Below are 25885 nucleotides of genomic sequence, written 5' to 3'. Positions count from 1 at the left end.
TTATTACTTTAATATCAGATAATTGTGTTTTCTGATGGTATAGCACAATTACAGAGCCATAAAACCTCACGTGGGGAGAGACCATAAAGATAATTTAACAGAAACGCCCTCAATTTTTAGATGATGATCAGTCCCAGAGAGGTCATGGTATTGGTGTGGGTTTTTGTTTTGTTTTGGTTTGGTTTGGTTTGGGTTTTTTTTGCTTTGTTTTAATGTGTATTTAGACTGGAAGAACTGAGATTAACTGACTAGCCAACAACATCTCCTCCTCCTTCTCTAGAGCTCATTTTTTTAAACCTATCAGTGAGACCCTACAGAAATGTTTGGTTTATTTATTATTTTATTTTCCGCCGAGTAACGTATTTAAATACCTGAAGAGAGATTATTAAGTCATCACTTCGGGATGCCAGTAGACTTACTCCAGTGACGTCACGTTATTCAAGTATATTTGGAACATGACTATGTTCAAATTACTGCCAGGACATTCATGAGAAGTTCTCAACCGTGTAAATCTTGATTCTTTGAATGGGGAATTGACTTTTGTCACAGAATAGTCAAGTTATTTAAGAATGTACTTTCATGGGAAACGTTTTTTTTTTAAGGAAACACAAATACTGTATTTTGCATTGTTCACTTTTCTTTTTCTTGGGAACAAAAGAAATCTCCGCGCCCCTCCCCTCCCCCCTCGAATTACTGAAAAACGAAACTCAGGTGAGGAAGATTAAGTGATGAGACTGCATAGAGCAGCTTGGGTGTTGGTCAAAAATCAGATGTCACTGTCATGCAACCAGTATTCTTGCAAGGGTCCTCACATAGCCTAGGAGATATATCTAAAACCATTTTTCAAAATGGTACCCCATAAACAAACTTGGTGTGTGACTAAGAAGGATGTGGACTTTGAGAGGAGATAGCATTCACTCCAACCTCTGTTGGTGTTATTGAGAAAAATGCTGGTCTCATTATTTTATATTTAGCCTTTAAATTTTTCCTTTCCTTCCTTTGCCATTCCTTCCCTTGTTTTCAGTTATAAATTCAGTTCAGCTTTGTCACTGTTGTCTGCCTTTGAAAAACCATTTCTAATGCCACTTTTTTTGGTTTTTGTTTGTTTGTTTTTTAGGTATTGCTTTCACCGACCTACCGGTAAGACATAATTTCTTTTACAAGCAGTCTTGCATTTTTAATTAAAAGAATTTAAACTAGTATTAAGCATGTGTGGAATTCAGTCTTACTGATAATTATTAATTTTAGAATATCATGCGTAGAATAGAGATCCTTTCTGTAGCCACCGCTGTTGTGCACTTTAGAAATTAAACTCCCAAGTTGCTCTGGGTGCCACGGCACAAGGGAACTTTGTTGTAGCTAAAAAAAAATAAATCAGGATTGATTCTTAGACTACACCTTGTAATGTCACTGCATTCACTTGGTATCCCTGAACTTTTCAGCAGGTGGCTGTGCCACAGATCTGGTCATTTATTAATGCAGTTGTATATTGAGTGCCTGCTGGTGACAGGTTCTGTGCTTGGGATACGTCATTCATCAAAACAGGTGGAGGTCTCTGTCTTGAAGTATTCACGCTGGGGAATAGAGAATAAACAATTCATTAAAAAACAAGTAAATTATAACCTATTTTAAGTACCTTTTAAAGAAAGAAAACGTGGGCGTAGCAAAGACAGAAGAGGAGCTGTACGGTTTGCTCACCTTTGCTCAGGATAAGTCTCGAGCAGAGACTTGTGGCGAAGTGAGGGAGTCAACTGAATGGGTATGTAGAGAAGGGCACAGGCAGAGGGCACAGTCAGGGGAGCCGTACTGAGGCAGGAGCACAGAGAGTGCTAGGTGAGTCAGAGGTCATGGTGGGAGAGGACGAGCTAGATCACAGAGGCCTTGAGAGCCATTGTAGGGACTCGGCGTTTACTGTGAGTGAAAGGCAGAGACCCTGCAGGGTTTGAGGTATAACTTAAGTTTTAAAGGGTCACTGACTGCTGGTTGAGACCTAGACAGGGACAGGGAGGAAGGGTAGAAGCAAGCAGACCTGTGAGGAGGCCATTGAGAAATTGAGGCAGGAGGTGATGGTGACTCCCCTCATTAGAGATGTGAGAACTGGTGTGATTCTAGATACATTGTCGAGTCAGAGGCTGTCCATTGTCATGTGCATCATGTATATATCACACTACAGTAAGGGAAAAAAACCTAACAAACAACGACACGATGCTTTCTTGTCACTTAGAATTTTTATTTTGTATTTATTGAATTATCTCTTAGCGTATTTAAATAGAGGCTTTTAATCCATATCACTCATTGCACACTTAAAAACAATAAGATATGCAATATAGATTGATTGAGGTATTCCCCAAACTTAATGTCAAGAGTCCAACCTTTGAAATCACTTTTTTAGAGTTGACATCTGGTTGTCTACATGATGGGGGCTTCTGGGCCATCAAGAACATTTCTTAAGAGCTGTCCATTACGTCTCTGGCATTTTCTTCTAAGCTCCTGGTGCCATTGTGCAGGCTCTGATGACAGCCCTTTTTAATATTACCAAAAGGTACTAACCAGAGGTTTTCTGACAACAGTCAGGACTCTGATACTTCTTTCTTTGTTGGTCCATTCATGACTTGTTGACTAAAATTGCAGTTATCCATGTTTCACCAGGAAAAACATTGTTTTAACAAATTCACACTCTTGTGGGCACAGCGACAGCTGCCTGACCAGACACATGTAAGGTGCCACTGATGATAAGACACGTTCCAGTTTCCGAGAAGTTTTGAGAAAAGTGGCAGGAGAATCAGAGGCAGAGAATAGTCATCTGACCTGTAGATTATTAATATTCCTGAAGAAAATTTTAGGGGAGGAAAAAAAACCCAGAAAGAAATCGAAGTTATAATAGAAAACAACTCTGCTAAGCCAAGGAGAATTTGGAGTCTAAAATCAACATGCTCGCCAGGAAGCATTATTTAATAATAAACAGTGATGGAACAGGTGTTTCTTTTTTTTTTAAATTTTTTTTTTAATGTTTTATTTTTGAGACAGGGAGAGACAGAGCATGAACAGGGGAGGGGCAGAGAGAGAGGGAGACACAGAATCGGAAACAGGCTCCAGGCTCTGAGCCGTCAGCCCAGAGCCCGACGCGGGGCTCGAACTCACGGACCGCGAGATCATGACCTGAGCCAAAGTCGGCCGCTTAACCGACTGAGCCACCCAGGCGCCCCAAGGTGTTTCTTTTTTTGAAAAAACATGTCATCTTGGGGTTTTGTCTTGTGTTTGTTCCAAAGTAAGTTCCAGGTAAAGAGTTAAATTAAAAAACAGAAATCAATATGATTGAACAAAACCCCAACTGAGAGCCAGAGGCAAGAGAATTTTCTGATGGATTGGATGTGAACGTATGAGAAAGAGGATAGGACTTGGAGATTCTTGGCCCGAGGAACGGAAAGGATGGCGATGTCACTTACTGATAGAGGGCTGTGTGTAAGGGAAGCAGGCTTTGAGTGGGGGTAGATCTGGCGTTCAGTTTTGGAAAAGTGAAATGGACTTGCCGGGTATACAGCATTCGAGAGCATGATCTGAGCTGGAGACGAAAACTTGGGAGTCTTTGGCATTTCAGTATGTAAATTTAAAGTCACGAGACTGTGACGTCAACAAGGGAGTGTGTGTAGGCAGAGAAGAAGGGGCATGCATGTTTGGGAGAAGAGATGGGAGCAGCAAAGGGAGATTGAGACGGAGCAATGGGTGAGGTAGGAGGAAGACTTAAAGCGAGTGTGTCCACAAAGCCACGTGAAGAAAAACCTCTCTAGAAGGAAGGAGTTAGCAGCTGTGTCAGATGTCCGTGTGATAGATCCCATAAGCTAAGGACTGAGAATTGACCGGCGGATTTAAGCAGAGTGGAGGTCGCTGGTGACTTTGACGAAGTTTCAGCCGACTGAGTGACGGGGAAATCCTCATTGGAAAGGGTTTAAGAGAGAATAGGAGGAGGGGAATCACCGAGTACGGACAACCTGGTGGAGAATTTGACTGCACTAGGGAGGAAACAAGTGGGCTGTCGTGGCTGGTGGCAGAAGTGGGAGCAGTGAAAGATTTTTTGATTTACTAGGATGTTTATTTGCTGGTGAGAATGATTCAGGAACAGCCAAACAAGTTAACATAAAGGGAGAGGTACACCGTGAGTGGACAAGTTGGGGATCACATGACTCGTGGAGGGGAGGCTTCAGAGAAGAGCATCTGTGGAGGGGCCTGGGGTGGGGTGCAGCTGTGGATGCTGGCACGCAGGTCGGTGTGGCTCAGAACCATCGCAGAGGCTTCGGGCAACACTTGAGTTTCATCTGCAGTTGGCCAAAGGGTTTAGCTGGTTGGGTGTTTGGGGGCGTTTTTTCCTCTTTTTGTGACCCAAAGTAAGTAGAACCAACTTGTCGGAACAAGCAGATGTTTTATGAGCTCTTGTTCCTCACTTTCATGAGTGGTGACAATTTGGAAAAGACTCGCCGGTTGTAGACATGTTGACTATTTTTGTGTTGCCTTCTGGTTATTTTTGTCCCATTTTAGAATCACTGGTTATGTTTCTTGCCTCGTCTATAATTAACTGGTGGTAACTTTTTACCAACAGCGGGTAAAGTGGTAGTTAGGGTAGTGTTACAAGTTTTGTTTTGTTTTGTTTTGTTTTGTTTTGTTTCAATATAGTGGTTCTGAGAGCTTTTTATTCTTAGGATTCTGAGATCTGCTGGGACTTCCACATGCAGCACAGCATTCCATTCCACTCCTTGAAAAGGAAAGGAAAAGTGAATCTTTCCCCTAAGGGCCCCACCAAAGAAGTGTTTCTGTGTTCTCTACCTGTGATCTCTCACTGGCCAGCTGTAGCATTAAATCCTGGTAGAGAGTGTATTTACAGGAAAAAAAAGTTGAGACTATATGCCATTTATCACGGAACCTAGGGTGTTTACATGGCTCTGAAAACCCTACATTACATCTTTTCCAGAATAATCTTTCTTCCCCAGCTCACCTCCCCAGTTGGAGAAATATCCATCTATAAACTAATTCACTTTGGGATTACATAAATTCTTTCTTTTTTGTTATAGAAGCTGTCCTCATTTAAAATGATGCTATTTTCCAGCTCTTTAGGCTGATTTGAAATCTACTTTTTATAGATAACATTATTCTTTTCATTTCTTTTCATTTCATTTCTTTTCATTAGAAAACATCTTTAGAACGAGATTATGCTACTGAATTTGATTTTGTGTGTGTATTTAGTTTTTGAATATTATTTTTAATATCTTTAATAGGTTAATAGAAATTATGAGATCTATGTTTCTCTTCATAGAGACTTATTTTCATTTTTGTCTGATTCTACATGAGAAGGGGTGATCTTTTTTTTTTTTTAATTTATTAAGTTTCCTAGAAAACATTGTTTTACATAAATCCACAACCTAGATTCATGCCGTATCACGGAAGAACCTTGAAAGCATTTTGCTAAATGAGCGAAGACGGTCACAAAAGACCACATATTGTATGAATCCTGTTTGTGTGAAACGTCCAGAATGGGCAGCTGCATAGGGTCAGAAAGTAGACGAGTGGCGGTCAGGGGTTACAGGATGGGGAGCAGGAGGTGACTGCTAGTGATAAAAATGTCATAAAATTAAGTAGTGATGATGGTTGCACAGCTCAGTGACCATACTGAAAACTGTTGTGTTGCTATATTCTGTTTCTAGAAACCTGTAGTCCAGCAAGTTAGTCTATTAGATTTTTTTTTTTTTATAATGTATAGTTTAGCCACTTAAGCCATTCCTTTCTCCTCAATTCTTCAGGTTTGAAGTTGAGTAAGTGGTATAAAAAATACTGTTACTTTTCATTGAATCCAACTGACTTTACCACTTCTAGTTTTTTATCACGTCCTGATTACAGAAGTAATACACAGTGTTAAGTATTTGAATAATAAATGTTTGTAAATACAGAAAGGTACAAAAGAGAAGTTTCTCGAAATTCCTGCCTGTTTAGACATGATGGCTGCATTGAATATATATCCTTCCAGGTCTGTTTCTGAATTTAGGTTAGCCAGTATGTCCATTATTTAAATGTTTACAGCAGAGGTGAGGTCATAGTTTATGTACTAGTCTCTAGCTTGCTTTTCTGCATTTAGGAATATAACATCTTTCTGTGTCAGCATACAAATTTTTTACTCTTGTTTTTTGCTTGCTTTTGATATCTTATTGTATGATGCGCTACCACAATTTCTGAGATGCACATATTTTCATATTTTGACACTTATTTTTTTAAGTTTGTTTCTTTTTGAGAGGGAGAATGAGTGGGGGAGGGGCAGAGAGAGAGAATCCCAAGTAGGCTCCACACGTCAACGCAGAGTCCAGTGTGGGGCTCGAGCTCACGAACCTGTGAGATCATGACCTGAGCCGAAGTCAGATGCTTAACTGACTGAGCCACCCAGGCACCCTTCTGTTTTGACTTTTATAAAATGTGGGTGCATCTTAGAATCTGTGGCCTGCCACATTTAATTGGAAGTATTTTTTCTTAGACGTAAAATGATGGTATGTCTTACAATTATTGGAGTCTGAGTTTCGATGAATGTGGTATGTAATACCACTTGTGAATGGACATTCTTTTTAATATTTTTCCATTAAAATAATGCGTCAGGGCATTATGTTTGTTTCTCTGTAGGATTTAATTCTTACAAGTGAAATTGCTCTGTCAGTTTTAATAGATTTTGCCAAATTTCTTTCTTAAAAGATGATATCCATTTACATTGCTGTGCACAGTGGATGAGAGGGTTTACTGTCTCAACCTTCATCAACATTGGGTATTCTTAGCTTTTAAAATCTTAATCTAATGTGCAAAAAATTCTTCTTGTTTTAATTTGTATCTTAGGAAGGCCAGTGAGGTTAAGTGTCTCTTCATATTTTCATTGTTATTTTACATTTCTTCTGCAAATTGCGCGTATAGCTGTCACCACTTTAAAAACAATTGAGTTGGCCTTTTAATCTTTGTCCTGTATCTTGAGAATATTGTTTACATTGGGAATGTTGATTCTTACATGTGTAGCAGATTTTTTTCCCCATAAAGTCTATTGTCTTGACGTTTATGGCATGTTTTGTCATAGGGAAGTCTTAATCTGTGTTATGGCACAGTTTTATCAGAGTGTTTCTGAATGTTGATTTTCTTTTCTAGTGTTGATATGATTATTTTCCCGAGTTCGCCAGGAAAATTTAGATTAGCACACCCTTTTTAAAGCGTCTCTGGGCAGTGCTGAATGTCAGAATCACATTCTGCTTGACAAATGGGATTGCCTTTCACTCTGTTGTTGCCTGTATGAACAGTCTTTGGCTTTATATACTTTTGTTTTAAGGTATGTCAAAGTTTGGTTCTGGAGTTCAGTGGAAAGAATCGTGTGCCAAAAGTGGAGAGGCTTGCGTCCCTTCTTTTATGTGTCTCATTCAGAGATGTGTGCTGCCACTCCCTGGGTCTCAGTTTTCTGGGGGGTGAAATGAGAGGGCTGGAACAAGTATCTCCCTTATCTCTGGCTTAAAATTGTAAACACTTGCTAGTTTGGTTGATCTGGAATGCGGGCATTTGCGTACATCGCATCACCATTTATTTCCTGAATCCAGTGCAATTCTGTTACTCAGTATTTTGACACAGTATTCCATTTGTTTCTGATTTTGGTTGCTTGATCATCGATGAGTTGTTGTTAAATACATCCTCTCAGCTTTTTGCTGTGAAATATATCTAAGCATCTCATATTTACGTCCAATTATCCGCTCTTAAATCTTTACCCAATTTTGTAGTGAAAATATTTGTGATAACCATTAAAGCAAAGAAATGAGGCATAAATACAGAGAATAAAGATGAAGTAAGCCTTGGAGTTAAAACTAAAGTAAAACTAAACGTGGATTTGTTGTCAGATTAATCTGTGTTCCAGTCCCTCCTGTGTCGTGATGCATACCATGAGCAAGTTAATTTACCCCAAACCTCACTTTCTTTATCTTTGTAATGCAAATAATAATGATTTCACAGGATTATTATTGCGCTTAAACCCTGCTATTTAGTAGACATTCAGTAATTCATCCGCCCTTTAGGTATAACAACTAGTGATAGACCCAAAAGGATTCCTGTATTTTTTGCATACTCGAAGCTATTAAACTTGATTGTTTAGCTTCAGAATCTTGGAATAGATCTAAATGCATTTCTCTGTGAATTTGATTATTGAAATCCCTTTCCGCTCTCGAAACGTGTGCATTTGAGTCTTTTATTTTTATACACAGACCCCACTCTTAATGGCACTGTGTGTTTTACTTATAATTAAGTTCTTACCACCGTCCCTTTATAATGGCATGCCAAATGCACAGAGAAATGAAATCAGTAAACTTAAAGTGGCGCCTGCCCAGATAGAGTTGTACTAGTAACTAGTAGTAACTAGTACAACTAGTACTACTAGTACAACTAGTAGTAAGTAGTAACTAGTCTTCTCATGAAGTCTCTAGAAAATGCATCAGACATATCATATATGAAAGCATAAATCTGAATTAATGTGTTTACACTTGAATTAACGTGTAACTAGTATGTGACATGTTCTTAAGAGCAAGACTTATGTTTTTGCTTATTAGAAGTATAATGCCACACCGTCTCTGAATAAAACAGGTGGTTTAGGTGGCTTTAGACTTTTTCTTGATGATTAGATTATAGGAAGTGCTACTTTTTGTCGAGCATATGGTCTCACCTAGATTATTTGCTTACTTTTATTTGTCTTTAGCTAATTTTCTTTCTCTGCTGGTTTTGGTTGAGATTTTAAACTATTCAAGAAGTAAAATTCTGAAAGGTAGCATTTGAAAGAATGACTGAGTCTTTAAAACAGTTAGATAGATGCTAGTGAAATGTGTTGTCTTACAGCCAAATTTATATCCCACCGTGGGGCTCCAAACACCAGGAGAAGTCGTGGATGCCAATTTCGGGCAGCATCCTTTCGTGTTTGATATAGAAGACTATATGCGAGAGTGGAGAACCAAAATCCAGGCACAGATAGACCGGTTTCCTATTGGAGATCGGGAAGGCGAATGGCAGACCATGATACAAAAGTAAGTGAGGAAGTTTGAATGGACGTTATTCAAAAATATATATATATTTTTATGAAACATTCTTCTAGTATGAAAGAATATTTATTGAAGCATTTTAATCTAATTTCTATCCTAATAATTTTAGTGTATCATTGATTACATTTAAGTCTCTATAAATAAAGTAATTTACTTTTCTTAAACAATTAAAACTAATTTTTATATATCCTAATAATTTTAATGTAGTGATGATATTTTAATCTCTATAAAAAGTAATTCACTCTGCTTAAGCGATTAAAAATAATTTCGTATCTGGTCTTACTGATTTGGAGGACAAAATACAGTGACACTAGATAGCTTGGGTTCATTCATTTGCTATCCTTAGTAATAGGATTTAACGATTTCCATAGGCTACTTGATTCTGTTGTTAATAGTGCCAACGCAAAAGACAAATTCAGGAAGATAATTTAGGTTGTATAATTCATGGTTTTGGACATGAACTTGGCTGTGTCCAGTTCGCATATTTATGGGGCTAAAAAAAAAAATAATCCAGTTAAAATAATGGTATAGTTAATGTACTGGAATACACATTTGGGATGTACATTTTGTATTTCAAGTTTTGACTAAATTTTTCCAGTGTGTGGGTTACTCTGTCAGAATAATACCAGCTACTTTTGCTTACTAGGATTCCTGTTGTGCTAAATATTTACTATTTTTCGTGGAGATTCAGGGAGGCTATAATTGCCTCTGTTCTAAATAGGAAAATCTGACCAAAAGCATTCTGTGGCAGGAATTCTTAAGAATCACTAATTATTTTTAATGTAATTTACTTTTATATGTTCTCATTAGACATTTAAGAGGAAGCAAAAAGAATGAAGATCAAAGAGTTAAGAATATGGAGTGAGGATTCCTAAATGCAGGATTAATACTTAGGATTTAGGATGATACAGAATGGGTAGCAGCAAACAATGGGTGTCAGTAAAAGTACTCTAAACTGAACAACCTTTATCTTAACTCCTTTATGAAAAAATAGAATTTCATTATGGAAGTCAGCAGGAAAATGCAAGTCCTGTGACAGTCAACTTTGTAGACTATACCTTTGTGAAAAGGCTAGAGATGACACCTGGGTGTCAGTAGCACTAAACAGTAGTTCTGAAAGCTTGAAATGGTACAGACTTAAAAACTAAGTACCAGTGAATTTAAATAGTCATTTTCACTGCTGTCCTCTCACCCAAGAAAATAGCAAAGGCTTGGAGATACCATCTATCCGACAGTGTGTCTTAAATGTCTGTGTAATTGCTTTGAACAGTTGTAAACTTAAAGATACAATAAAATTTTGTGTGTGTGTTTTTTGGAGGAGATAGTGATTGGAAGACATGATGGTAATTTGGAAAACATGCTTCTTCCTTGGAGCCGTTATCATCTGGTATCACAGAAGCTCTCCACTGGTAGTCTTTGCCGGCACACTTGACCCAGCAGTGAAGTCTGGCTGAACGTCTCGTGGTCACCATGAGTTAGAGCTCAGATAGGTTGCTGTCCCGGGGTCACCTCCCTTTCATGCTTTAAAAATGGGTGCCGCTGAGCATCCTTGAAGGGGAGTAGTAGAGGAAACCTTGTTTATCTTAATTCTGTGGTCAGAGTCCAGTGAGGACCCTCACCGCCACCACGTCCTTTACAAAAGTGACACTCACCATGACCTCCTAGGGGGTCCATTTAAAACAGTTCTTCCCTACCCTTTTAAATTAATTTGACCAATTGGATGAAATAAAATGAAAAATCTTGTTTCTTGGAGATTTGCCCCTCTGCTCCCCAGTCCCTCCTTCCGGAACCACAGCTTCCTTCCCCATTTTGATAGGGCCTCAGTAGTGCCAGATGGAGGCAGGTTTAGGAGTTGAATACTTGGATATATTGGTTATTTGGGTTAATATTCTTGAGTCGAGTTTTTGTAACCTTTTGTGATTAGATGTAAATGTGTTTTGACCGCTTGATGGCCTTTTAAAAAGTACACTTGTTCTTTGGAAGTATGGCACTTCCACGTAAATCACAGCTGAGTCAGTTTTTTGTGTGTGCAGTCATACTAATAGATTTAGATTAGAAGGGCAATTTCTCATTGATTAGTAGAATCGCCCTCAGAGACTTCGTTCTGGAAGATTCTCAGGTTCACCTTAGCGTTTCTTGTGTTCGCCTCCTGTGACCCCATCTCTTGTAACTGAGGAGCACAGAAAGGAGTCGAGCTCCACACGACACAAAGAGTTAATCTGTTATTTAAAAATTACTGTATTTTATAAAATGCTGACACTTCACTGGGATAAGCCATGCAATAAAGATGAAACCGAAATTACGGTTAGTGGGATTGAATATAAGGATGGGAATAGTAGGAAAGGCCCCGGGGATAACGGGGAGCCAAGAATCAAGAGCTGTATAATGTCCTTGCCTGTCTAGTGGTAGTTACTCCTAGGGAGAGCACTCTTCACATGGGATTTGCAGCTGCCTTGTTGGAAATATGACATGAATAGAACAAAATGATTTTTTTTTTTTTAACTTTAAAGTTGAGGTTCTTAAAGCCTGGTTTCAAGGGAATAGGTTGGTTTTGTAACATCAGAGTAGATCTTGTTTTATATAACTTTGTAGTATGAAGCCTGTATTCTCTTGACTAAAAGATGTGTGTTTCTTCTTTTTATTTTAAGAATGGTTTCATCTTATTTAGTCCACCATGGGTACTGTGCCACAGCAGAGGCCTTTGCCAGATCTACAGACCAGACCGTTCTAGAAGAATTAGCTTCCATTAAGAATAGACAAAGTAAGGACCCTGTGGTGCATGGATAACACTTGTTTTCAGATTATAGGTTTGGTTATATCAATTTTTAGAAATTTTATTTTTTAAACTAAGATCTTTTCAAATATATTAACTTAAAATGGATGCCTCTGAAATTTATTTTCACTGACATTTTTGAAGACCACCTTAAAAAACACTCACGTAAGACTGGGTTAGCGTTCCGGATGTAGAAAGAATTTTGGAGAAAGTTTTATAAGGAATGTTTACCATTTTTTCTTAAAAAATGTTTGCTTTAGCTTTTAGGAAGTAAACATTAAGCAAAAAAAAAAAATTTTTTTTTTTTTTTTGTAGTTGGTAAAGTAATCCCATGATTAGAGACTAGCAGAGATAATACGTACAAAGCAATGTAAACCTTTGCATTCAAATCGCTCGCTAACCTTAAGGTAGTATTGGTCTTCCGTTGTACTGCCCGGGTCCCGGTGCTGTGGCCAGAGCTGTCGGCCCGGGCTACCAGGGGGGCACGTCAGTGTGTCGCTCCCACAGTTAGCCTCCTAAGTGACAGTGGTGCAGCTAAGTCCACCAGGGAGGGGGTGGCTTGACGAGACCCTAGGCATCGAAACAACGTGATGGGTGAAAGCGATGTTTTTATAGGTCGCGCTGCTATAAGAACACTTACTCCATTGTGTTGTCACCAACTGTAGGCTTGTCTGTCTTTCTCGCTGTGTTTAAGCTCTGGCAAACCGGAGACGATCACTTTTTTTGTGTGCCCATCATGTAATTGAACAGCTTACCTGACAGCGGGGAACACTCAGTGAATGTTGAATTCAGACTTTACTCCAAGGCTACCCATTCTCTCAGTACTGGATTCAAAAGGTTATCATGTTTGATAAGGCATTTTGAATATTACCTCTTTAATGTTTGCTGTGGTCTTTAAAAAAAAAAACACAACACTCTACTGAGATATGATTGGCATATTAGATAGAAGCTGACGTATTTAGTGTGTAAGTTGAAGAGTTGGGGCTTAAGGATTCCGTGAAGCCAGCACCACACTGTATGCCGTAAACACGTCCCTGCTTTTAATCTTCGTGTTTAAGACTTCAGTAATGCTTCACAGATGTTTTTCTGTATTACTTGTATATTAATTCATGATTTTTAGAAATAGTTTATGAAAGTACTTGTTTTTCTAATTTTTTAATGTGTCTGAAATTGTTCCTTGATTGCCTGATAGAAACTATGATTTAAAACAAAAAAAGAAATGGAAGTTAATCACCGTAATTTAAATACTTTTTTTGACTAACTCTTTTTTTGACGGTCCACTAAGTTTATGTTTCTACTCTTAAAAAATTAATCTTTTGCCTTCTTTTTCTAAATAGGAATTCAGAAATTGGTGTTAGCAGGAAGAATGGGAGAAGCCATTGAAACAACACAACAGTTATACCCAAGTTTACTTGAAAGAAATCCTAATCTCCTTTTCACATTAAAGTGAGTTTGTTTAACAAAACGTTATTGTGTGTGTGTGTGTGTGTGTGTGTGTGTGTGTGTTATGTATAATCAGAATTGTTTTCATGTTTTAATAGTTTTTGTTTCACCTCGTGTCAGGTATTTACATAGAATTCTGTGATACAGCACGTCTCCATAACAGTTTGTAAAAAACACTTTTGTGGTAGGATTATAAGCAGATGGCATCTCTTGCTATGTTCCTGCTCTTCTATGGTGCTAGCTATCTGTTTAAAAATGTTAAAATTGTAGTTAGAAGGTGGATATCTGTTTTTCTTCCTGCAGAGTACCTTATTGTAAGTCTGTGTCATTTTGAAAGCTGTGGTAAAATATACGTAACATTTGCCATTTTTGCACATGCACTTCTGTAGTATTTTTGTTTTAAGTTTATTTTGAGAGAGCACGCACGTGCACCAGTGGGGGTGGGGGGCAGAAGGAGTGGGGGAGAGAGAATCCCAAGCAGGCTCCGCCCTGTCAGTGCAGAGCCCGACGCAGGGCTCGTGTTCACGAACTGTGAGATCATGACCTGAGCCAGAATCGAAAGCCCAGCGCTCAACCGTCGGAGCCACCCAGGCACCCCGTGCTCTTGCGTAGTATTAAGTGGAGTCACATTGCTCTGATCGTCACCCATCATCCACCTCTAGAACTTTTTTCATTCTCCCAAATGGAAACTTGAAGTCCCCATTTCTCCCTTCCCTGCCTCCCAGCAACCACCATTTTACTTTCTGTTTCTGTGAATTTAAATTCGGCTGCTCTGGGCGCCTTAGATAAAAGACAGCGTAACAGTGTCTGTTCCTGTAACTGGCTCATTTCTCCCAGCGTATTGTCCTCAAAACCCATCCATGTTATATAGCATGTGTCAGTTTCCCTCCTTTTGAAGCTGAACAATTGATAGACATTTGGGTCGCTTCCACTTTGGTTCTTGTGAATAACGCTGCTGTGAACAGGGGTGGTGTATGAATATCTGTGTGGGGTCCCTGCTTCCAGCTCTTTGGGGTATATACCCAGAAGTGGGATTGTTGAACCTGTGGTAAATCTGTTTCACTTTTGGAGGAGATTAATCCTTAGAGCTCTGTAGCCCTGCACCATTTTACAGCCTCAGCCAGTGGTATGCAAGAGTCCTGGTGTCCCCACATCTTGCCGACACTTCGTTTCTGCAGCTTTTGTTTCAATAGCCATCATAATTTGGCGTTTCTTTCTTATTGGTGTTATGAATCTTTGTTATTTTAAAATTCAGGTGTTATGAAGCCTAATATTTCAACTCTCTAAGTACCAGACGCCCTTTGTGTTTGTTTTTCTTTTTTTTGAGAGAGAGAGTGAGCCGGTGGCGGGGGCGGGGGGGGGGCAGAGGGAGAGAGAGAATTCCAAGCAGGCTCTGTGCCCAGCACAGAGCCCGACCTTTGCAGGCTTCGATCCCATGACCCTGAGATCATGACCTGAGCCAAAATCAAGAGTCGGACATTTAACCGACTGAGCCACCCAGGCGCCCCACCAGAAACCCTTCCTTTGTAAGCCAGTGTCAGAATGGTTTTGCTTAAGAGTAAAATTTTAAGTGTGGCACATTTTGGTTAAGAGGTTGCAGATGGGAGTTGCAGTCAGGAAGGGCGTGGAGCAAGGCGCTTCATCTACGTGATGTGTACACGAAAGCTGTACACGAAAGCGTATCGTGTTCTTGCACGCCATCGGACTTGCTGCCAAATGCAAATATTATTTGATTAAACTATTTTTAGCTTCAAAAATGAAGTCTTCTGATTTTAAGCTATGGATTCCTTCATTTTCTTAGTGAATCTTTTTTTTTTAAAATTTTTTAATGTCTGTTTAGTTTAGAGAGAGTGCAAGCAGGAGAGGGGCAGAGAAAGAGGGAGACACAGAATCGGAAGCAGGCTCCAGGCTCCGAGCTGTCAGCACAGAGCCCGACGCGGGGCTCAAACTCACAGACCATGAGATCATGACCTGAGCTGAAGTCGGACACTTAACCGACTGAACCACCCAGACGTCCTTCTTAGTAAATCTTAATTAAAGGAGAGATAGTGTGTTTTGCTTTATACTCTGGTTTTTCCGGAAATTTTTAAATTATTCTAAGCAGCACAGTGTATGAAACTACATGTAGTGTTTTTAGCACACTATCTAAAGACCACACTTACGGATAGATACAAGTCCATAAGGTATTTCCTTTCAGAGATCTGTTGTTGCTACTAAATAAACTGCTCTTTGAAAATGACCTAAGTAGGGGCGCCTGGGTGGCTCAGTCAGTTGAGCGTCCGGCTTCGGCTCAGGTCATGATCTCGTGGTCTGTGAGTTCGAGCCCTGTGTCGGGCTCTGTGCTGACAGCTCGGAGCCTGGAGCCTGCTGCGGATTCTGTGTCTCCCTCTCCCTCTGCCCCTCCCCTGCTTGTGTTCTGTCTCTCTCTGTCTTTCAAAAATGAATAAACATAAAAAAAATTTGAAAATGACCTAAGTAAATTTGTCTCTTATCTTTCTAGAGTGCGTCAGTTTATAGAAATGGTGAATGGTACAGATAGTGAAGTACGATGTCTGGGAGGCCGGAGTCCAAAATCTCAGGACAGTTACCCTGTCAGCCCTCGACCTTTCAGTAGCCCGAGCATGAGCCCCAGTCACGGATCGAGCATCCACAGCTTAGCACCAGGCAAAGGAAGCAGCGCCCATTTTTCTGGTGAGACTCAGTCTTACGATGTTACTTTGAAGTGTTTGCCCTTCTTTGTAGTTTTGAACCAAAATGAAAATTTTTTGAAACGTGGACATTTCCACATAGCTGTTTTGCACACGCACATACTTGACCTCAGCGCTGCTCTGGAAGGAAAATTGTAAGTGGATCGGACTCGTGTGTTTTTAGTACCAGAAGGTAACTTGAAGCAGAGCTGTTTCTGAGAATGGATTATTAGCAGATCTTCATAAGCAAAAGTCGACATTCGAGCTGTCTCTAGAAAGTAAATCAGTAGATATTTGGTAAAGGTAAAAGGTAACCCATGTGTTCTAATCCCATATAAATGTGAAGGCGGTGCCGTGGCCGTGGCGGCTTCGGCCACCGACCCCCACGCTAGCTGGGCTGGCTGCTTTCTCTTTCTTTCCCCACCGGGCCTCTGCTCTGTCTGCTTCATTTTCTCATGTCCCTCTCTGGGCTCACCGGTCATAGTCTCTCAGGCTTTTGGTGTTCTAGGAACTAAAATTCTCTCCTTTCCTGCCTTCGAGGACATCACTTCTACAGGTTTATTTCCAGCCTTCCTTAGTCTTCCTCTGCTGGTCTCTCTCATTCTGTTCTTCCCAACGTGTTCTCTTTCCTCTGTACATTTAACCTTCTAAAGCAAAAGTCACATCCTCTTTCCTTTCATAGAGTAACACCTTTGCTCTTCCTCAGTCGGCATGCACCTTTCTACATTACCACCTCTCGGTTTATTTACATCGCCATCCTGTGCACTGCATGTGATTCTCACGTTTGTACCCTTCGCCACCTCCCCTCTTGAATTTCATACATTCACTCGGGCCCAGACGACTTCTTGGCCTCAGTGTATTCGTGCATTAAATGGGAGCGATGAGAACACAGGCCTCATGGGGGAGCTTGGGGGATTAAATAAGATCCATAATTAAGCCTTCAGTAAATGTTAGAGGAGATGATAATTACAGCCCACAATTAATATCCGTCTGTCCTTTCAAAGAAGTTATGTTTCTTGTTTAAGCAATGCATGGACTCTGCCACGTTAGAAAAGTTTTAAATGCAAGATCAGAATATGGGCATATAGTCGTTACAACTGACCAGTAAGTTGGTGTTTGTTTCTGTTTTCATGCCTCTTTTTCTTGTTTTTCCCCAGGTTTTGAAAGTTGTAGTAATGGTGTGATCTCAAATAAAGCACATCAATCCTATTGCCATAGTAAACACCAGTCATCCAACTTGAATGTACCAGAACTGAACAGTATAAACATGTCACGATCACAGCAAGTTAATAACTTCACCAGGTGTGTGGTCTCCCTAGCTTTTACATTACTATAAGCAGCCTAATTATTAGCGTCGTCATTTTTAACCATTTGGAGAACTTGAATTAGATCGTCCATAGGGGGTGTGGGTGCTCCCAGGTCCTCAGAGAACAAAAGGGTGAGGAGTGAGTCCCAGACTCTCTGGGATCCCGGGGGCCGGCAGCCTCTTTTCCTCTGCTCCTTCGTCATGCTCCGCATCCCCGTTTCCCTCTGCCGGGCTGTAAGCATACACACTGGACTCCTTGCCTCTGGGCTTCCTGTGGGCAGCGGCCTGTACATGTGGTCACGTAATGCTGTGCCTGTATTTCCAGGTTAAGTCCCAGTCGTTCATTTACTCTGTAGAAGTAACGTAGGGTACGTTTACAACCGTCTTTTTCTCTGTGGGTTTTTTTTGTGTAGATGTGCATCAGGTTTTCTGAATTCCAGGTAACTAACTTGACAAAGAATCTTTTTTGAAAGCCTGACTTTAGGGGGTGGGGCTTGCTTGTAGCAGCAGAGGGACCTTCGGCCATTTAGTAAGCGTACCATGAGCCCAGTGCGAGGACCCGTCGGATGTCAGACATTCTGCCGGGCCTGGTCTCCGGCTTCAGAGAGCTGGGAGAGAAGAGATGTGTGTGTCACCGTCCTGTCACATATATTCGGGTTGAATATTCACGAACCTCGAGGTTCACGAAATGTAATCGTTTGAATACGAGTTCTTACGAAATCAGCCTGCCCAGATCATCTAGTATCTGAATTCACTTTGGTTCAGGACTAGTGGCATGATAAAAAAATAATACACATGAAAAATGATGTGTAGATTTTATCAACTTGAGGTTGGTTTGGTCTTACAACATGAATTGTTATAATGTTCACCAGTGCAAAACTTTCTCACTGAAGGAGAAAGGATGGGATCTGACTTTTGACATGGGAAATAGGATTCTGGAGAAAGGCGTATGTGTGAGAATCAGTATTGCAAATCAGGAGAGTAATGAGAGTATCAAGATGATCTGTCCCAAGCGCCAGCCTGCCGAAGCAATGGCTTGTGATGTATACAGGTCATAATGGCGGTCCACAAACGTGGTAGGAGAAGAGTAGGAAAAAACGCCGTCTTGTACGGAGGGGATTTGGGTTGTCTTCCACGGTAGAAATGACATAGTGACATAGAGGACTGTGTCGTGCTGAAAATTCTGTATGGAATATGGGTGCGTGCGTGCGTATGTGCTTTATATATAGCATGTTAGCACTTTGTTCTTGGTAGAGGCTTCTGCCATTGTTTGTGGCAGGACTGGGGGCAATTCGGGCAGTTTGTGGGGTTTTGTCTGAAATACCTCCTCATGGCAGAGCAGTTGCCAAAGAGACCTGTTGTTACCTGCGTTCAGGGAAGCAAGCTCACCGGAAGGGTTTGGCGACAGCATCTTCTGTGTGCCGCACGGACCAAGAAAGTGAGCTTGTGAAGTGCCCGGAACTGTTACACGGTAGCAGTTACTTTGTAGTTGCTGAAGGCTTTCCTTACAGCCCTACTGCGAAGTAGCGAGGGTGGTACTAACTATTAAAACATTGTACAGATGGAGAGCCAAAACCAGAAAAGTAAGCGATACTTTGTTGTTGTCAACAATACACGTCAATAATTCGTGGCTAGTAAGTTGCAGAACAGTGACTGCGTCCCAGGAATCCTGACTTCCAGTCGTGTGCTTTTTCTGTCAGCACCCCCCTCCCCTGCTGCCCCATCTGCAACACTGCTCCCTCCGCCCTCCCTCATCCCCTCCTCTCAGCCGGCTGTAAAACTGAGTTCACTTGTCACTTTCCAGGATGATTTCCTTGTTTCATCCCCAGCAAAGGTGGTGGCTCCCTCCCAGTGGGTCCTCTATTGGCCCCTGGAGGGCGGAGGCCGTCTCATTGTAACCTTAGCCCGCAACACACAGTGTGGGCTCAGGGGCTCTTAAGTGTGTGTTGAATGAAAGAATCCCTCCCAAATACCGAATTGAATTGTCAAAAAAAAAAGAAAGAAAGAAAGAAACAAGTGTTAGTATATTAAGATCATTAAGAGCTATGATCTCAACAATTTGCATTACATTAAACATTATTTTTTAAAGTTTGATTTTTCTTCTCATTGTCAAAGCTCATCAAGATATAGTCAGCGAGCTTTTCTGCCTGATGGAGTCATCCTGGGGCCCTTGCCCCCTCCTTCCTAGATCTGTGTCTTTTTGCCTTACACGTCTCACCGATGGAAGCAGTGCTCTCACACGCACACACTCAAACTCACGCACTCACCCCGAGGTGCTACCAGCGGTTACGTCTGGTGGTGTGTGTGCAGAGCGCGTTTTGCTTGTCTGCGTTCAGTGTTGGTTTTTTTCCTACGAATGAATATAGGTTGCTTTTTTAATGAGAAAAGTGTATTTTCATTTAAATATTTCCTACACTGTCATCACGCGTTCCTTCTGGGCCGTGTAATCCCTGCCTGGATCTTCACTGGAGAAGTCTTCAAGAGGAGGCATTTGTCGTTTGTAGAGCGAGTGCGCGCGCCCACAAGTTCAGTGTGTGTCCAGACACAGTTACTGGCACGGGGCTGTTCTTCAGTAAATGTGACCTGAGGGAAAATGAGGAGCAACCTAAATACCCAAAATCACATTTTTAAAATGAGGATTTAGCAGTGCTTTTTAGATTCCGTAGCCAGCGAGAAAGCCTGCGAGAGAAAAATCACGGTGGGGGCTGGCCGGGGTGTGAGAGGGCGAGCCAGAGTGGTCTTCCAGATCACCGTTCACCTTGGTGGGAGGCTGTGTTTCTGAGTGGTGAGGACGGATGCCACCCCGTCCAGGCCATTTAAAGAAAACCTCGTTCTAGAAGGGATGAAGATGAGGGCACGAGAAAGGTGAAGTGGGATCGGGGAATGGTTTGTTTCGACGGGGTAGTTTTCCCCTTTTTTGCCCTGACTGCTCGAAATGCATGCGGTGTGAGGCTGGGGCACCCGGGGGCAAGAGCTGATGAACACAGAACCAAGTGCAGATCTGACCTGGAAACACGGTGAGACGTATGTGAAAAGGAGTTTGTCCATACGGATATAGAGTCAGGAAACCGCTGCATTTCAGGACGCACGCTGTTTTCCTCCTTCCAGGAGTACGACTTTGTTGCGAGTCGGCTACCTACTGGCTTTGAAGACATTCAGGATAGAACCAAATACCTTGTTTTTGCAGACTGTGTTGCCCTATGAAGTCAGTCTATGAGGAGGCTAGGAGTAGGAATTTATTGCAAACTACGCTGCGAGGATGTGATTTCTAAAGTTAGGTGTTTCTTCTTTATTTCCAGTAATGATGTGGATATGGAGACAGAGCACTACTCCAATGGGGTTGGAGAGACTTCATCCAACGGCTTCCTAAATGGTAGCTCTAAACATGACCACGAAATGGAAGACTGTGACACCGAAATGGGTCTGCAGTGATATTTCTTACGTTTTTAATAAAAAATGGTGACTACAAGGTTATGCTTTTACTTGTATTGATTCACAGCTGATGAGCATAAATCACGTTTAGCGATGTATGTGCCATGGGATTTGACAAGAGCACATATCCCGTAAACTGCCTCGTGAGCGCGGGCTGCTGCAGGGTGCGGTGCTTTCCAGTGCCTTCTGAAGTTAAGTTCCAGCCGGTTTTCTGTGCCGGACTGTCTTCGGCTCAACTTGGTGCTGGCGTTGATGCAGCCGTACTCTTACTAGCGTACTCTTACTAGCGTACTCTTTTAGGACACTTGGGATTGGGGAAATGAACGTTTTTACACTGGCTTCAGTATAGCCAGTGAAGGCCAAATGGGTACAGCTGATTTTATAAATTCAAATCAATTTCTTAAGTTCATTTAATGTGAATATCTGTGACTATGCATAGTTCAGTGCCTGGCACATAGTAGGTGCTTCAGTATGACCCCCCCCCTTCCCTCTCCCTCCCCCAGGCCCCCCCAAAGTTATGTGGCTGAAAGGTACATTAGCACACAGTTTTGTTTTGTTGGTAACTTGCATAGTAAATTGTACCATAATGTTAAACCATCAGCAAACTTTCCCATCGATTGGAGAATGAAAATGATTGGAGCTTAAAAATTCTTTTTTGCCTGAATTCGATGGCAACGTTAGGTTTCTGAGTATTTGGGAGTTAAAGGGTCCTTATTGAGGACTGTTGTTGAGGATTATGTGTTCAGTGTAAAATCCATTTTTCCAGCAAGGGGTATAGTTGAGAAGGCAGCCTAGTTTTCTTCTATCAGATACCAGCACCCTCAACATTCAGAGTATAATCAGAGCATGGTGATTGAGAGTTCTGGAGCCAGATGACCTGGATTTGAATTCTGCAACTGCCATTTACAAGCTGTGTGACCTTGCTCAAGTTACTTAAGAGCACAGTGCCTCAGTTTCTTCATCTGTAAAATGGGTGTGGTAATAATAGCAACCGCCTCATAGGCCACTGTGAAGCTTAAAAGGGCTAATTTGTGAAAAGCTAGTAGGCATAAAGGAAGTGCTTAGTAAATGTTAAGGATCGTCATCGTTAGAATTTATATGTTATTAGGGATTCATACAGTTACATTATTGATCAGCGGTTATTGTCAACCAAGATATATACTAAACAATTATTTTCTCAAAGTGTGTAATTAATCCTGCGATTCCCTGGTGTCTTCTGTGTTTTTATTGGAGTCTTTTAGCTTTTCACCTGGAGGAGTCCTTTTTTTCCGTCTCTGCTCTGTGTCAGTCAGAGTAGCTGGAGTGGCAGTGCTGTTTTCTCCTTAATGCTGCTTAATGTAGTTTTAGAGAACTGTGTTTAACGTCTTCTACACTTTTCCCTGATATGCCAGGGGCATCCTAAATGGAGGCGATTTCGGCGGACTTTGACCTGCGTGCTGGAGAGGAGAGCCTAGATTCTTGAGACCTAAAGTATACCTTTTAGCTGCAATGTTTCCTATTAAGTGAAAAAGAAAACCGCATATTTACATAAACTATTAGGTAGTAATTACTAAATGAAACGTACAAAATGTTGTAAGCAACTGATGTTCATTTCTCCCTGGCACTCCATTTAATGAGAAAGTAAAATACCCGTTTGTTTTGCTTACAGAAGTTGATTCGAGTCAGTTAAGACGCCAGTTGTGTGGAGGAAGTCAAGCCGCCATAGAAAGAATGATTCACTTTGGAAGAGAGCTACAAGCCATGAGTGAACAGCTGAGGAGAGAATGTGGCAAGAACACAGCAAATAAAAAAATGTTGAAGGTAGATTTGTTTGTCCTTGAAAAATTGTTGATGTGTCAGAGGAACTAAAATTTAATTTTGTAAAGCACTGAGCGCTAGGAATTCTTGTTGGGCTTCAGGTGAAAAGAATGGATTCAGGGCACCTGGGTGGCTCAGCTAAGCATCCGACTCTTTATCTCAGCTCAGCTCTTGATCTCAGGGTCGTGAGTTCAAGCCCCGCGTTGGACTCTGTGCTGGGCATGAAGGCTACTTAAAAAAATAAATCAGTAAAGGTAGGGATTCAATCCCAGTTCTGCCGCCTGTCAGCATTTTATGCCCTTTGTCGACTTACTGTAATTTTCTTAGCTGTAAAATTGGCAGACTTATTAGGAGACATGTGAGTTTGCTGATAAAACTATAAGTTTGCGATATTTTTATTTCCATAAACATTGCTCAGGGCTGCAGCAGATTGAACGTGTACTACGTGGCTTTCATTTTGACAGTGATTGCTGAGGCACTTTCACAACCCCAGATAGATAAAATACCTTTTCAGATCTCTTCTGGATTGATGCGCATGACAGATGGTAAGATGGCTAGGACTTCAGCGGTTTAGTACGGTGGTCACAAGTTTGCGTGTCAGTTGCGGATGGAGTTCTTCCCTCCCTTAAGTCGCCGTTGCTGTTAGTTGTAGAGATGTTAAGACTCCAAGAGGGTTTTTTTTTTGTACTCGCGTAAGTCCCAACAGCCCTGTAAGTCTATGACATGTTAGCCTAGCTGTTGCATTTTTTTTGTAATCCTGCATCAGCTTGGGCTCAGAGGTGATTCGTTAGCAACATTTTCTCCTGCGTGTTTAAAAGGAGAGACGCGTGTGCTGTGGCCCTGAGGCCGATGCTGGGGTGCAGTGGCAGGAGCAAGGCTTCTGCCAGCCCTTCCTGACCCAAACTGAGCCTCAGCGCCACAGTCAGCACCACCTAGCAGCACCAAACGCGGCCTAAAAGCGGCCAAAACCCAAACAGCTACCTGCACCGGAGCCTCCGTACGGTGCCTGTGTAGACGGAACACCACCTGCTCAGCCTAGGATGGTGGGTGAAGGAACCACCCACGTACATCGCCAGTTGCGGCGTGCGGTCTTGTAGCGTCGGGGGCAGCGGTGTATTTGCTCTGCGCGGTGCTTCACCCGCTGGATCGCACAACTGCGGTTTCTGGTGGCGACCCTGAGCTATCCCCAAAAAGAAAAAAAAAAGGAAGTTAATTATGATTTTTATGCTAAATAAAATTGGTGGAATATGTAATTTAAACAGTTTTTCATTCAAAATGTCAAATCGCTTGGTGGGACCGCAAACTGGCGCAGCCACTGTGAAAACGGTTTGGAGATCTCCCAAAAAATTAAAAATAGAATTACCATGTGATTCAGCAATTCCCCTCCTGGGTGTTTACCCAAAGAATATGAAAACAGTAATCCTGAAAGATCCATGCACCCCTGTGTTTATAGCAGCAGCATTGTCTACAACAGCCAAATTAGGGAAGCAGCCCGTGTCCACCAACCGGTGAATGGATAAAGAAGTGGGAGACACACACACACACACACACACACACACACACACACACACACACGAATGTTCCTCCGCCATAAAAAAGAACGAAATCTTGTCATTTGTGACAACGTGGATGGACTTCGTATTCTGCTAAGTGAAATAAGTTGGAGAAAGACAAATACCACACAATTTCACACATATGTGGAATTTAAGAAATAAAGAAAACTGACCAGAAAAAGACTCTTAACTCTAGAGAACACACTGCTGGTTGCCAGAGGGGAGGTGGCTGGGGAATGGGTGAAACAGGTGGTGGGGATTGAGGAGCACTGGGTAATGTGTAGAATTGTTGAATCACCATATTGTGCACCTGAAACTATTCTAACGCCGTGTGTTAATTATACTGAAGTTTAAAAAAAAACAATAAATTAAAGCCAGACACTCACCTATTAGGAGTATGGCTGCCCACGTTTGCCCTGTAAGGTGAAGAATTCCTTGAGGTCAGACTAGGCCTTTACTTAACTCCGCCCCCTTTAAATAGACCCAGTGCGCATGGCACCTCGCTATTCATGAATGTTTATCAGGAGTTTTGTTTATATGGGTTCTGTTTATTGATACTTACCATACTAGAAATTAAAACAAATGATTAATCTCCTGACCAATAATCCTGGACCCATTGAATGTTTTTACGAAAAATAACTTCCAGAAACTTTGGAAGAATGGCATCGCTTTACATTTGCCAGGCTTAATGGAGGGGAAGTTGGATTCTCGTCCCTACCTGTGCACTCGATGTGCTGTGCTGTCACTGTCACCGGCCCCGTGGCCCCTGGAAACCCCGCTGTGTGGCCAGGAGAGAATGAGAGTGAGGGTGAGGCGAGAGAGAGTTTTCTCAGTTTTATTACGAAAACAGTGTTGACGTTCCGGGACCTCCTGCAAGGATCTTAGATTGAACCCGTGTTTCTGGACTGTACTTTGAGAACTGCTGTTTTAGGGGATATTTGGGGATACGGAATGTTTCTAAGAATTCATGTGCTTTTTTACGCTAGGTCATCTTGACTGTTTTCTTGTTAAAACTTTATGCTAATTGTGCATGATGAAGGAATGTGATTTATGTAGTGCCTTTCAGAATGTAAGATTTCACTTAATCAGCTCACTGTCTTTGATGCTGATGTGCATAAGCTGAGAAAATGGCATTGATGTGGCCTCTTCTCAAAGATAGTCCTTGATTATATATTGAATTATGTGAAGATGTAATTCATCTTCCTCATCTAAAGAGTGTGGATGGCTTTGATTTTGCACTTCTGACTTCTAAGCACATGCCAGCTACTACTTTAAGAGACTTTCTTAATATTCTGAACTCCTTCCTTCCCATTCCCCAAACTTACCTTGATCCACGTGGGGACAAGATGACTGACTGATCCAAGTTACAAGTCCCCGAAGAACAGCTGGAGGATTTGAGGACAACATGAAGAGGTGGTTTTTTTTTTTTTGTCATCGTTGAGAAGGTTTAGAAATCATCCCCTTTCATTTTTCATTTCAGGGCACGTGTGATTGTAGTGGGTAATTTTTATCTTTAATTTTGTGTGGATCCGCGTAAGCATCTGAATCACACAGGCATCTGTAGAGAGAAAGATTCCTTTAAATGTGAAGCTAAGAGTTCCCTAAATGCTTTACTGTCTTCTGCTTCCCAGGGTCCTGGGGAGCAGGCCTCGTGCAGAGCCTGGGGTGGCCCGTGTGCGGTAAAAATGGGTGGGAGGGGCAGGGCGCCCTGCAGCGCCCGTTTCCCTTGACCTTTCCCAGTTCTCTGTCTTCCTTTCCTCTTCTCCTGTTCTCTGTTCCTCACCTCCCTACGCCTGCCAGTGGCTTGTCAGACA

At 41.6% G+C, this 25885-nt stretch overlaps 1 protein-coding gene and 1 long non-coding RNA gene across 2 annotated transcripts in view; both read left to right on the top strand.

Annotated features, from left to right (window-relative positions):
• Nucleotides 1–25885, top strand: part of RANBP9 (RAN binding protein 9) — a 90440-nt gene that overhangs the window by 56899 nt on the left and 7656 nt on the right. The window contains exons 5-12 of the mRNA XM_053223170.1: nt 1118–1140; nt 8881–9065; nt 11729–11841; nt 13191–13299; nt 15797–15987; nt 17141–17285; nt 20589–20710; nt 22370–22521. Coding sequence (XP_053079145.1) covers nt 1118–1140; nt 8881–9065; nt 11729–11841; nt 13191–13299; nt 15797–15987; nt 17141–17285; nt 20589–20710; nt 22370–22521 — 1040 coding nt within the window. The remainder of the gene's footprint in view (nt 1–1117; nt 1141–8880; nt 9066–11728; nt 11842–13190; nt 13300–15796; nt 15988–17140; nt 17286–20588; nt 20711–22369; nt 22522–25885) is intronic.
• On the top strand, nt 1147–8589 carry LOC128315692 (uncharacterized). Its single transcript, XR_008298736.1, has 2 exons — nt 1147–8392; nt 8448–8589. It is a non-coding gene; the product is annotated as an uncharacterized LOC128315692 (long non-coding RNA).

This window comes from Acinonyx jubatus, chromosome B2 (genome assembly GCF_027475565.1).
Source record: "Acinonyx jubatus isolate Ajub_Pintada_27869175 chromosome B2, VMU_Ajub_asm_v1.0, whole genome shotgun sequence".
In the NCBI taxonomy this organism is placed as follows: Eukaryota; Metazoa; Chordata; class Mammalia; order Carnivora; family Felidae; genus Acinonyx; species Acinonyx jubatus.
Note: the sequence above shows the minus strand (reverse complement) of the source record. Positions and strands in the feature narration are given on the sequence as shown.